The following is a 14,986-nucleotide window of genomic DNA, read 5'->3' on the forward strand; positions in this document are numbered from 1 at the left end:
TGATTATTTTTACACTTAACGCTGCAAAAATATATCTAAATCAATTTAATATAGCTATATATTAGATAGATAATAGATCTATATGTTACAAAATAACAATACATAACAACAAAAATTCACCTGAAACTTGAATAAAGTGTAGTTAATAGAGTGTAGACATATTTTCATGTGACATGAAAAAACTAAACTGATCTCTATTGTTTTTATTTTCAAGATCAGTAATGAACTTTGAAACTCAATGTAACATTCAGGTGATTAATTGTGACAATCTAAGCAAATATGAGAAAAATAAAAAATTAATTGAGAGTAAACTAAACTTTGGAAGAGTGGGACCGTCCATGGGGACTGAGGTGTAAAATTGGTGTAGTGTCTCTTTAAGAGCCGAGGTGAGTTTCAACAGGTAGCTGTGGTTTATTCTCAGGTGTTTCCGGTTTCCACCTGTTGTCTTCTCTGCTCAGATGGAGCCAGAAACACGCGCATGCGCACTGTGTTCTCTGCATCTTCACGAAGAGAAGGAAAAAATCATATTTCATTCTTTATTTCTACATTTCTGCCTCCAAACAAGTTGGAGGGAGATACGCAGGGATGTACCGGAAATAACAGGATTTCTCTTTCAAAATAAAACTTCACAATAAAATACACTGAACCCTTGTGGAAAAACCCAAGATTTTTATTGGCTCGTCATTGCTATGTTTATTTCATTTATTTACTCAAAGATACAAATAACATCCAATCTTTAAAACGGCGTATTTACATTTTCTATTTCCTCATATACGTATAAGGTATACAAGGACTTTTCCCCCTCTAGTATTTTATGTAAGGTTTCATATTGTAATTTTATGGGCAGATATTGAAATTGTGATATTGTAACTTTGATAATATTGTCATTAATTGTGTTAATTGGGGGTTATCTTTATTTATTTTCTTTATAACTGATTGATTGAACCCTTTATTGTTCCCCTAGGGAGCTTTAGTGTCTAAAACAGTAACAGTTTAAAGGGACAACGAGGAGTTTTGTTAAAGCGAAGTGTTTCCACACTACATTTATGAGCCTCCGCACCGTGAAATTCTTTGACCGGCGCAAGACAGACTCATGTTTTCATTCATCAAGAATTAAAGTCAGAGGTTGGAAGACGATCACATACCGTCGTAGTTCCCACCATAAACGGCGATTCGGCGGCGTTATTCTCATGACTCGCCACGAAACCGAAAGTAAAGAAACGCTGGTCGGCTCGCCCAGCATTTCCACCACCACTAATAATAACAAAATAACCATAGAGACAAAACCATAGATTTATCTAAAATGGACCATTAACAAGTGGTAACGGAGATTCATCCACATTAATATGAGACTTTGTTATAACCAATAGAAACTCCTCGTTGTCCCTTTAAAGGAGAGGCAGAAGACATTTAGAAAGATAATAAGTTAAAGATAGACTGTTAATTAATAAAGTAAATAAATAAATGGACTTGATCATCTCTATTCTTGGAGGAATTGTGATACTATAACATTTGAAGTTGATCTGATCTGATTCGCAAAAAAAAATTAAAAATTAAAAAGCAGCAGTTTTATTCTGAAAGTCTCCGCCGGAAGCAGTGTGGTGCGTTTGAGGCGGCTCGGCGATCTGGGCTTCGTTCACGTTCAGTCAGAAGAGAAGAAGCGGAGCGATGCTCGACGTCTGAATCAAACCGCGGCGGAACCACAGACAGCCTCCACAGCCCGGACTCGAACCGTGTGCAGCCAGCGACCAGGTCCGGGTGAGTAGCTACAGCAGAGTCTCTGTCTGCACTTTGGTACCGAACCCGAGCCGAGCCGAGCCGAGCCAGTTCAGACCTGACCGTGTTTACAACCGGGCTGCAGGTGAGGCTGATGAACATGGCTGTTGGCAGAGACGCTTCTGACATTTATTATAGGCTAATAATAAAAAAAACCTCACATTTTTATTATACGAATCACCTTTAATGCTTTAATTATCCCGGGTGTGTCGTGAGGAATTCAAAAAATGAAAGCCTTCAAAATAAAATAATGTCTGCAGCCTATTTCAAGTCAGAGGAATCAATAAATAATTATCAATAATTAGTTTGTTTTTGACATTTGAATCAATGAGAAACAGTGTCCAGGGCTGGATACAGGGCAGATGCAGGCCAGTTCAGACTAATGAATAATTAATCTAGTTTATCTTTACAGCTATTTAAATAAAATAAAAAATATTGTGTGTGTGTGTGTGTGTAGGCGGGTGGTGGACTCCTGACTGAAATAGATCCCGTGTGTGTGTGTGTGTGTGTGTTATTGCTCGTGCAGTGTGAGTAATAGTTGTTGTAGTAGTGCAGTCACTCTGTAGTAAGACCATAATAAGCCTCAATCCGCTGCTCTCGGGGCTGTAATCTGTTGTGTTGCCAGGTGGGCGGGGCTTAGCTACAACACACCTGGCACCAGCTGCTGCAGGTGGATCACTGACACTGACACTGAGGGAAGACAATGATTTATTCAATGACTGATTGACAATTTGAATTTGATACACTGATTTAAAGAGACTGTCCTGCACACAAATATGAAGTAATATATCACATATAAAATACAAACAACCTATTAGACATTGGAATAATAATAACATATATTTACAGATGGATCCAACCTATACAGAAATATATTTTAATGTATGTGCAGTTTTATTGGACACATATGTTATAAATTATACATCCATCTCAAAGCCTGTCAATACTTGATGTTATAGACAATGAGACCAGTTTTGCAGAATTGTTATTAAACTTAAAGGGACAACGAGGAGTTTTGGAAAGCAAAGTGTTCTCATAGGCCATGAGCCTCCGCGCCTACCGTCGTAGTTCCCACCATAAACGGAGATTCGGCGGCGTTATTCTCATGACTCGCCATGAAACCGAAAGTAAAGAAACGCTGGTCGGCTCGCCCAGCATTTCCACCACCACTAATAATAACAAAATAACCATAGAGACAAAACCATAGATTTATCTAAAATGGAGCCATTAACAAGTGGTAACGTAGATTCATCCACATTAATATCAGACTTTGTTATAACCAAATAGAAACTCCTCGTTGTCCCTTTAATAATAAAAACATATAGCAAATAATATAATATTTATTAGGCTAATCATTCTGCAGATAAATTAGATGTATGTCATAGATGATATAGTGACTCACAACATGGAAAACACACATGCAAAGACACAAACACTTCCACCACTGCATTGTGTCTTCCAGAAACACTTCCTGTTGTTACTGGGAGTTTTTGTCAACCTGAAGAAGTTGTTTTCTGAATTCGCACGTTTGTGTCTTTGAATGTGTTTTTCTTTAAAGGGACATTGTGTGTAACTTCTCCTGTTACCTATTCACGAAAATTGATTATTTTATAAAGTCACCGTGGTAACGCAGTGAGTCTGCCCAATTTCAGGTGAATGCAGCATGAAAAATACGACTGAGTCGCTATAGAGTTGATATACAACCACAACGCTAGATGGGAGGAATTCCTACACAATCCTACCTTTAAGCTGCAGTGAGTTGACCCTTCAGGGCCACCGTACTGCTAAATCTACTTCTAAACAGACATAAAAATAGAAAATTAAAAATACATAAACACCTTGAAGGAGTCCTGAGGTGAACCAGGTGAGGAGAGGAGGGGACAGATGAGGCTGAGGTGATTAAATGGGACGATGCGGTGTCTCCTTTACTGGTTTACATCCCATCCTGTCATGGTGTCACTTTCCTTCCTGTTCATCCCTCGGCTCCACGTGATCAGGTGTCTCCTCTTGGACATGAGCTGTGATGTTAAATAACTACTTTGCTGATTTGGTGTATTTATAATTTAATTTAATGGGATGTTGCGGCGTAAATTTAACCCATGGTCTAATCATGCATCAACTCAACTCAACTCAACTTTATTTATATAGCACTTTAAAACAAAGCGCTGTACATAGAGACATAAAACAATTAACAATTAAAAGCAATAAAACAAACAGTCAAATAGTTGTTTCATTGTTTCTACGATTTTTTTCCCTGTTAAAGGGTTTTCCATGGAGTTTTTCCTCAGTGGATGTGAGGGTCTAAGGACAGAGGATGTTGTTACGATGCCATGTAAAGCCCTTTGAGACAAACTGGTGGTAAAAACGGGCTATTCAAATAAAATTGGCTTGCATTGCCTTTCTAAAAGCAATTAGAAACAATAAACCAATAAATAAAAGCAAACCATAAAACACTAAAACAAGAGCAGAGTCTCATGCTCCAGTTGTAGCGACTTCAGCACAGACAGCCAGATAGAAAAACACTGCTGTCTATGGAGCCAAGAGCAATAGAAAGAAATAAGAGAAATAATGCTCAGAACAGCACTAGACTTCATCAACAGTACAAACAGGGTCCCAGCCCATAATACTAAGCATCAGACACCTGCTGGCTTTGCCTGGTTTCTATTGGAAAGAGACGAAAATAGACTTTACCCACTCTCCTCCAGCTGCTTCCTACCAGTGCAGAAGCCCTGAGAAGGTAGAAGGAAGTAGAAAAGTAAAGAGTCCAGTGACGTTTAGTTTTAAAAACGCAGCAGCTTTTCTGACTGTGACAGTTTGAACAACTCAACTCGTTCATTTCTCTGTTTAACACTCACTAGTTGTTAGGGATGTCCCGATCACATTTTTTTGCCCCCGAGTCCGAGTCCGAGTCATTTGATTTTGAGTATCTGCCGATACCGAGTCCCGATCCGATACTTTGGCAATGCAGTAAAGTTTTTAATGTAGATCAACTGTATCATCCCACTATTTTTCTGTTCTTTGTGCTCTACTAGGGATGTAACAATATCACAATCTCACAATAATACTCTACCTCAATAACCAGCCCATGACATTTATTGCAGTATTGTAAGACATGCCATGATATCAAACTCTCACTGTATGATATTAGCACAGTAGCTCCACAGTATAATATTAATTCCATTATCAATAAGTCAACAACAAGAACATTTGGTCAAAAATAAAATAGCTTATCATGTCTTTCTCAATCACCAGCCTCTCTCCCCTGATCCCACCCTCTCCTGCCTGTCTGCCCCCCTCCCTCACTCACTCCGCTCCTTCTCCCTCCCTCCCTCCCTCCCTCACCCAGCTCACCTTGCTCCTTCTCCCTCTCTAACTTTAAATAAATACCTGGTTCTGTATCTGCCATCACGCAACACAATGGTAGTTTTTTATTCAACAGTATGAGAAGTTTAACAATGTCCGCGACAACTGCGCGGTCGGTCCGTGTGTCGGTCTCACGTGCGTTACGTCGGACTCGCTCTCAGTAGAAGCTGCAGTGACTGTTGTTGCTGCAGGTGTGTGTAGCGCTCAAACATCAACAACAAGCTGCTTGGAAGTCAGCAGTGAAACAACGCAGCCACACACACACAAACAAACAGTGAGCTGACACGGTGACACGATCATCTCTCACACTCTCGCAAGCGCCGTCATTTCATATCGTTACTTGTCCACGACGACGCAGCCACACACACACACCGTGGAGCTGTGCGCCACAGACCATGCACAAAACACAAGCACGCTGCACCGAATGCGCGTCGCTTTGGGTAATGAGCGCACATGACGAACGTCTACAGTAAAAGTAATACATCTGAACGCCCCCCATGCGGCCCGTCTTCGCTTTAGACAGATAGGAAAACCCTGACATGTAGATATGTAATATATCCGATTCCTGATCGGGATGTAACGTCCGATTCCGATCGAGTCTGAAACCACGTGATCGACCCCGATTTCCGATCACGTGATCGGATCGGGACATCCCTACTAGTTGTTGTTAGAAACAGATAGAAACACTGATGCACTCGGTGATCGACTTGTCAGGGCTTTACCACAACTAACAAGCAGCTGGAGGAGAGTGGGTGAGTTGTGTTTTCGTCTCTTTTCAATAGAAACCAGGCAAAGCTAGCAGGTGTTTGATGCTTAGTATTATGGGATGGGACCCTGTTTGCTCTGTTGATGATGAAGTTTGGTGCTCTTGGCTCCATAGACAGCAGTGTTTTTCTATCTGGCTGTCTGTGCTGAAGTCACTACAACTGGAGAAGTTTGCGGTCGTCAAACTTGATCTCTGGAGGGAGAGGGGTTTACTCAGTCTCATTAAATCATAGGTTAAACTTACAACAGAATATCCCTTTAATAACCTCCAGCTGCTCCACACATCTGTATGATTAATAAGTGTTGTATTGGTTTGGAATCAGAACTGTTTTATTGCCAAGAGCAGTAAAGGTCAGTTTACAGCACGAGGAACTTGTCTTGGTGTCAGGTGCAAACATAAAAGTACCAAATATAGTTTAAAGGGAGGGATAAAAATAGAATTAAGAATTTAAATAAAATAAAATAAAATAGAATGAATTAAAATATTCTAGTGCAAAAGATACACATACTATATTCAAAACAAATCTGCATATACTATAAATACATATACTAAAAGAATAGAATAAAGATATATACAAAATACTACTAAAATACAGATGTTTATGGAGTTTAACGTGAGATGAAAGATGATGTTTTGTATCTTTATGTGAAGTTAGGGTTGCAAAATTCCAGGAATTTTCAAAGTTGGAAACTTTCCATGGGAGTTAACGGGAATATATGGGAATAAACGGGAAAAAATATGAAATTTACTCTTGAAATGTCATGTTTTTTTAATTGTATTATTTTGCATGGATGTCTGCTTATGACAAAACAAAATATTTACATTTTTTGTTTGGATATGATACAGTTTGCTTAAATTACCCCCAATTTCCAGTTAATTCCCATAATTCCCACGGAAGGTTTCCAATTTGGAATATTTCCGGGGTGGTGCCCATTTTCCTTTTCCTTTTCTTTTTCTCTCTCCCTTTTTATTTTTTTTTATTTTTTTATTTTTTTAAAAATGTATTTTATTTTATTTATTTATTTATTTTTTAATTTATCATTTTTATGCACATTTGTTTTAGTTTTTCTTGCACCTTATTGAAGTGCAAGGTTACACTATCACTATTATTATTTTGCGATTTAGTTGTTACAGTCAATTTTGTACTGTCTCTATTGTCAATTAATCAGTCATGTTTCTTGGTTGTAACTTGTATTCTTGTTAAATAAACATTTGATCACCAATTTGGAATATTTCCAAAATTCCCCAACTTAAAGCAGATAACAGCGGCACGGCCGTTTCGGCTAATGCTGTGTTCAAGGCAGGCTTTTGAAACCGTAAGTTACAGCTTCAAGTCACAACTACGACTTGGTAGCGTTCCAGGTAACCCGTAGCTCGTGTTTTTACCGTCCTGTTGTCTGTGAAAGTTCCCTATAACGGCCACTCGTAACTTCCGACCCGTGAACTCGTACCAGATCGAACTGGTATGACTTCACAGGAAGGAAAAACACAAAGTACGAGTTTCCTTGAACGCACCATGAGTTAGCAGCCCCCGCCCTTGTCAGGCATCAATTGGTCCTCGTGCTACGTCACCACATTCACGCGCATCCCTTGGCTGCACACACAGCCCTTCATGCCGTTCTCTCCCCTCATTGGATAACACTTGTATCCCACAAGGAAAATTTTCTCCTCGGGTTACAGCAGAGCAGAGTGACGGAGAGACTCGTGTTTAGGCTGAAATACTTCATGTAAGTGATTGCTGACGGAAAATAGGACTATTTAGGACTTATATTAACAAAAACATTCCACTGATATCTGCTTTAACTTCCCATGGAAAGTTTCTGGAAATTTACCGGAAATTTAAGTGTTCCCTTTTCTGTTTGACCAGAACCGCCGAGGGTAACCATGGTGACCAAGAAGATCCGGACCGAGTACATGAAGAAGTTCAGAGATCCTAAATGGGAGACGTTTTCCAAGTGCTACGAGGACTCGGTGAAGTACCGGCTGACGCGCCGGGTCATCGAGCATTCCCACAAGCCGTGGATCTGGGAAGGCTGGGACAGCGGCTCCGAGTCCAGCGGCTGGTCCACGCCGCGGATCACCAGGAACAAGGTCGCCCCTCTGTCGCTCCCGCCGCCGCCGCCGCCGGCATCGGCATCGTGCTCCGACGTGAAGCCGAAGCCGCGGGAGCTGAAGACCGGTCCTGAGCCGAAGCCGCCGCCGCCGGCGCCTCCGGAGACCGAGGAGGAGAGGGAACAGGAAGTGGAAGCTGGAGAGGCCGCGGCCGTAGACGCTGCTCCACACACAGGTGAGGGACAGGGTTCCTACGCAAGTATGGAAAGTATGGAAAAGTATGGAATTTGATTTTATACATTTCCAGGTCTGTAAAAGTATGGGAAATGGAAACTATTGTATGGAAATTATTTTATTTATCTTATCTTGGTTTGGTCTTACCTATTTGGGTTAATTGTTTTGTATGTGCTATTGTACCTAGCTTCAATCTCCTGGTAATTATTTGGTTGCATAATGGCATACCCATTCAGAATAATGAAAACAAATGATAAATTGCATGGTTTTTTTTATATTATGCACATCTATTTACTTAAATATCACAAATTATGTGATTTTTTTTTACAGAGAAGTCTGGAAATTAGGGTCTGGAAAAAGTATGGAATTTCGAAATTTAAAATGTGTAGGAACCCTGGAGGGAGGAGCCAAACAAATCAGTCAAATGTTGAGGTTTTTCTCCATCGACCACTTTGGTGCAGAAAAATGTCAACAACTCTTTCACTACAAATGATCCAAATTTACAATCTCAGGTTAGCCTAGAAATCTAGCTGCCCCCTAGCGGCAGCAAATCTCTTTGCTCCGTAGGTGGGTCTAGAAACGAGCCATAGACCAGAGCGGCATCTTTATGCAAATGAGAATGACTGATGCATTCTGGGTAATTTAGGGGCAGCGCCCGGCATCCCTCCATTGAGAAGTTCAGCCTAACTGGTTTGACAAACTAAGTAACAAAACGTTGTCTATTAACAGGCTATTTACAGACAACACTTAGCCAAAACCTCCCGGTGATTCCACCAAATACGTGTAGATGTCTGGGTCAGACATTTCTGGCCACTGTGTGGAGTCATTGATCACTGTGGGAGGCTAAAGGAGCATACTGTAGATTCATTCATTGTAATTTTTCAAGACAGCGTGAACGGTGGGTTTCAAAGAGGCTGTCAAAATAATTATGAGACATAGTGCTACAAAAGAAACACAAAATAAAACATTCAAATTGATTGTTAGTTAGTCTACGCTCCATCAAAACACAAAAAGCCACTGAGTGCAATTTAAAAATGCCGGGCGCTGCCCCTAAATTACCCAGGATGCATCAGTCATTCTCATTTGCATAAAAATGCCGCTCTGGTCTTTGGAACTTTTTGAGTCTCGAACACCGTTTGTGTTGACCAATCACAGCGCTCTATCTGTTTAGAGAGTCGTTGGGCGGCTTAACGCCATGACGACATACTTTCGATGGTGAAAAACATGACAAGACGATGGCTTTGGCAAAGGAATCGTTTGAATCGACGTTGGCATCAACTTTGAAAGAATTAAACTTGTCATTTTCTTTAAAAGTTGAGCCAGAAACTGACCTGAAGTCGTTCATTTAGAAGAAAGATATTTGGTGTTTTGCCGACGGGTTATGGGAAAAGTTTAATCTACCAACGACGTCATCCTGCTCTTTGCTCTGATTGGTCATAGCGCTACCCTATTGGTGCAGAGGCAGGTTGAATGACAGCCTTCATCCCGCCCCCTGGATTGAGCCGAGGTCTACCGCTCATTGCCAGACTAGACATGTTAATGATATAGTCTGGCTTGTCAGGCTAAATCTCAGGTCTATATGATGTTTTTCATCCTGTTTTTAAAAAAAAGTTATTTACTTGTTTCAATCTTTGAACTCAGGGTTTGTTTTTCAGATTGATGATGAATGTATCTGTTGTGTCAGGAAATCTTAAAACAAACTACAGACAGAGACGGACCAACATTTTTATTCAAGGACTCAACCTGCTTTTATATTTATATTTATTTATAACAGAGGTTTATATTGACAGTTTGTTTCTTCTGCATCAGTTTCCTGTGTTAAAGGGATAGTTCAACATTTTTGGCAAATTGGCCCCATTGCCATAATAATCCCTACAGTCATTATAGCATAGTAGTATAGTAGGTTCGTTACCTTTAATTGTCGGTGCAAGCTATTTTTAGAACGGCGGAGCAGAGCCGTGAGCTGCTCAGAGCTACGCTACGGAGGCTCATTATGGGATTTCTTGGTTTCCCTCATCAAACTCATCAAATACACAATCCAACAACTCCACAACGCTCTGGTGGACAAGTTGTGAGCTGCACATTCACCACACTATGAGATAATAACACAACGTTACCACACAGAGTTGTTTTAGAGGGAAATTCATGCAAAACCGCTGATGCACGTTGCCTTCAGGGACAGTTTTTCATCAAGCAGTCTCTGTATTGAAAATGTCAAACCTTTGAAACTGATCATAACTTGTTTCTAGATGTAAACATCTTGAGGATCTTACGTCATTTCACTGGTGTTAAATCACCTTCTCCTCATCTTCAGTGTTTTGTTTTGTTTCCTTGTTTTGTCGCCAGTCTTCTTCACCGTGTGTTTGTGTTTGCCCATGTTGTCATGCTCCTGTTTGTTGTTGTTGTTGTGTGCAGCCTCCTCAGCTTCCCTCTGACAGTATGAGGATGGTTTTTCTCTCAGGAGACACTGATGCTAAAAATATGTGGTGGACAGAAGGTTCAGTGATCAGACGGGAACCGCTTCCTCCTGTTCAGACGCTGGACTCACACGGGACGGACGTTTCTGTGGCTGCAGACCAGACAAACAACACACATCAACAGACCGAATCATCTTTATTTGATTTATGAGTCACTGAAAAAACAACATCTTATTGCATCACTCCTAGTAACCTAAGAAACAGTAATTTGTTAAGTGATTCGACTGTTTTCTAACTGTAACTTGCACTATCTTGTCCAACACTGTTCGTCATATTGTTTCTGTTTTCAGTCCTGAGTTCACTTGGACTTCGGGGTTGTGCTATGTAAGATAGCGGTTCCTTGATGTCTCAAAAATCCAATGTTATTGTGTGAATGCGTATGTGTATGGGAATGTATGTGTGTCTCCCAATATGTGTTCCCTGTGTTCCTTGTCTTTATCATGTGAAGCACTTTGAGCTGCTGCTGGCATGAAAAGTGCTATATAAATAAAGCCTGATTGATTGATAGTGTGTTGTTATCTAAATAGTATTGTTAGGAGTGGCTAGCAGTGGCTAACGGCTAACAGCCTGTTTGTTTTGGTGAACGTTACACGTTTTGGTTGTAAGTTTGTACGGCTTTTTAAAAATGTTATAAATGGTTTTTATTGAAATCTAAACATTTACAAGTATGAAATCAGGGGTGGGAGTCTTTTACTATCTCACGATTTGATTCGATTCTGATTTTTGGGACTAAGTCAAACGATTCCCACCAGATCTGACATAACAATTCAAAATGGCTGCTACTCACTCGTCAATAGTAGTGAACTCTGTAGCTAATTGTTAACCGTTTTATTTTATTTCTCTGGTAATAGTTTCACATTAAAGAAACTGTTCAATTCTTATCCCTGGACATTTTCCTACTGTGTTGTTGTCTAAATAGTATTGCTATCAGTGGCTAGCAGTAGCTAGCAGTGGCTAACGGCTAACGGCCTGTTTTTGGTGCTGTTTTGGTGAACATTACATGTTTTTGTTGAAAGTCTGTACGACTTTTAAAAAACATATCAATATTGAAATCTAAACATACAAGTGTGAAATCATTATATTTCCATTTTGTGATATTATCTGCAAATTTCTCCGACTTTCTTGTTTGTTTTTCCAACTCATTCTGAGCCTCGACTATCAATATAAAAATTAAATGTAACAGAAGAGTTAAACTGAATGTCTTAGTTTTGGACCCAGTGTTTTTGACTCTACTCTCTGTGTCGTAGACAACGGTGTGAACGGAGTCGTTGGAGCTTCAGCGGCTCCAAACCCCAGCGGCCTCTCAGACGACACCGACAACGGGCCGGCCGACACCACGTCGTCTGACGGGGAGGCAGCGCCGGCGCCGGCGAACCCGGCACAGAGACGACGTCAGCACCGCCGCCGCACCCCTCGCTCCGAGCCGGGGGGGCAGCCGGACAGTTCCCACGACGACAAACCGGCCGTCGTGCGCAAAGCGCCGAGAGCGAAGAGCCAGCCGCCGATCAGCACCAAGGAGAAGGAGAACCGGAGACCGTCCAGCCGGTCGGACTGGACCGAGAGGCCGACCGAGGTCAGGAAGACGCCGAGCGATGTGAGTGTTGAAGACGCTGAAGCTTTAAACACACGACGAGCGAGTTTAGTTTGTGAAAAGATGAATTCAACACCAGTGAAGTCGTCTCAGTAGGACAGCGGTTCCCAACTTTTTTTGGCTCGTGACCCCATTTTGACATCACAGATTTCTCGCGACCCCGTCGATCAAGATGCAGCAGCTCAGATATTTAGGGCCACGGGCCATCGCACCGGGCACTGGCTTCGCCCTACTGTTATTGTGTGGATATTTTCCTAGTTTTTTTTTTTCATCTTCCGGACGATTTTCGATTCGCTACATATTATATATCAAAACGTACGTCTTGATCGGGGATTGGTGTGCTATTACTTTTCTCAACAGTGTACGAATTTTTCGCAACGTGAGTCGTGAAAAACTGCGCAAAATTTTGCATTGAAGTCAATGGGACGGGCGGAAAAAAAAGAGCAAAAAAGACCAATCATTGGAGTTTAACAAACGTCTACTGCTCAGGCATACTTTCACCTAGAGACTTCATTTAAACTTTAAACAGTAGACACAAGTCTTGTGTATTGTCGTATTACTCCACGTTTTGATAGGTCATATAGTTTTTGATCAATCCCTGATCAATGACCATGATCATTTTTGGAGAAATTATGAGATTATAATGGGTGTGTATTGCACGGAATGTTCGTGTCAGAGTGGGTGACATCATCAGTTAGAGTGGGAGAAAGCCCAGAAAAACTCCAGATTTTTTCTCTTTCCACACTCGGCCCGGCCACAATTTACACTCTACACACATAATTTTTTCAGAATTTGTAAGACAAACTTGTTATCTCTCATATCATGTGCTCAAAATATCAGAGAGACTTACAGAATTGACAGAATCAGCCTCTGAGTGCGGCCACGTCTGTCTCTGCTCCTCATTGACTCCAATACAAATATTTTCTGAGAGAAGCAGAACGGACTGATGTTTTAAAACTGCCAGCGTCGCCAAAATATTTACTGTAGAAACACCAAATCGTACCGAAATTTTACAAAGCACGCACTCCTCACACACACACACACACACACACACACACACACACACTACACACACACACACACACACACACACACACACACACACACACACACACACACACACAGTTAACCTAATGTGGTTACAGCTCCTCCATATCAGTGCTTATAGAAAGATGATCATGTGTCTGTCTGATCAGCTCTGTCTTGACCTTAAGATCGTGGGTTTGATTCCCATGTTGACAGAGATGGCAAAACCGGCAGTAGCCCCGTGGCCCATTCAAAATTTCCCCAGAGGAAATTTTCTAGTTTTATATGCTGCATTTCATTTGAACTCGATTTATATTCGAGAAAGTGAAAGTATAGAATACGGTTGTTTAAGAAGGAAGTATAATATAAGTATTAGTGTAGCCATAAATATAAGAGCAAAAGCAAAATTAAAGTTTCGTATGTAGTTTAAATATGAGTATACAAGTAAAGTATATAGACATTCCGGTTTATGATGTGTTTTAAAACATACTTCTTCAGTATTTATGCTTCAGCCATATGTTTATTACTCCTATAATACTTATACTGCAGTTATGGTTATATCTTAATAAATATATCTATAATAGTGTCTCTGTGATGTTTAACTAGTGAGAGAGAAAAAGCCGCGTCAGGCCGAGGACGGAGAGTAGAAGCAGAGTCCGACCAGGTCTTATTCACTTTTTAAAAAGCAGTTAAAAATACATCTCAACTTCTCTTGAATTTCCCGCTCTTTCCTCTCTCTCTTTCGTTCTCTCCATATCCCACATCCTCACTTTGTCTCTTTATGAGTTTAATTAATGAATTTTTTGTACCTTATCTCTATTGTCTTTATTTGTTACCGAATCACTTTGCACTTTATTTCTTTATTATTTTCTCATTTCTGTTCATTTTTGCTCATATAACATTGATTATGTATGCACTTTATCTCTTTTTTTTTAATGTTTATTTGTTAGCCATTGAAATTTGTCTTGTTGTAATTTGTTATAGGGGTCTAAACCCTAAACTCTTGAGGCTCAGAGACACCAGAGAAGTGAGACGTCCGTGTCACCAAACACTCGGTCTGCAGACATGAATAATGAAACGCCGTCTCTCTGGTTTCCTCTCTCTGTCTCTGTCTCTCTGTTTCTCTCTCAGAGCCTCACGTCGGACGCCTGCGTCCAGACGCGGCGTCAGTCCGACAAGCGCAGCTCCAACCCGGAGCGGCGGCGTGCGCGCTCGGCCGACCTGGAGAAGCTGCGGCGCTCTCAGCTGACGGTGGTGGTGGACGACCGCTGGATGACCGAGTACATGCGCTGCTTCTCCGCCCGCCTGAGGTAGACGCAGGCTCCGCCCCCTCATCCCCCCCATCCCCATCCCCACGAAAAAAAACAAAAAACAAATCAGCGGCAGCAGTTGAGGACAAACTGGGAACCAGGTCGTCTCGTTTCTGACAGAACACCAACCTTCACATTCACCTCCTTTATGTCTAAAGCAGATCGCGACTCTACAGTAGAGACTACGTTACCCATGAGCCTCAGCGGCCGGTCCAGATGTGAAGCACTTGAACGAGCTCCTCTGGCTCTGTGACTGGACATTGACCAAACATCGAAGGCTCAACTCTTTATAAACTCATCAGAACCAGGGCCGGCTCTACGCAGGGGCAAGAGGGGGCAGCGCCCCCTCAAATAAATGTCTTGCCCCCTCAAATCCAAATTTTAGAAGTTG

At 41.3% G+C, this 14,986-nt stretch overlaps 1 protein-coding gene across 1 annotated transcript; it reads left to right on the plus strand.

Moving 5' to 3' along the window:
• The first annotated feature begins 1,692 nt into the window (after positions 1-1,692).
• Positions 1,693-14,618, plus strand: ccsapa (centriole, cilia and spindle-associated protein a). The gene is made up of 4 exons (XM_085788132.1): positions 1,693-1,758; positions 7,773-8,192; positions 11,916-12,262; positions 14,417-14,618. The coding sequence occupies exons 2-4, from the start codon at positions 7,790-7,792 to the stop codon at positions 14,597-14,599; spliced, it is 933 nt and encodes a 310-aa protein (XP_085644258.1). The 5' UTR covers positions 1,693-1,758; positions 7,773-7,789; the 3' UTR covers positions 14,600-14,618.
• Positions 14,619-14,986: the final 368 nt, after the last annotated feature.

The sequence above is a fragment of the Trachurus japonicus genome, chromosome 1 (genome assembly GCF_045865225.1).
Source record: "Trachurus japonicus isolate A0001 chromosome 1, Traja_1.0".
Lineage (NCBI taxonomy): Eukaryota > Metazoa > Chordata > Actinopteri > Carangiformes > Carangidae > Trachurus > Trachurus japonicus.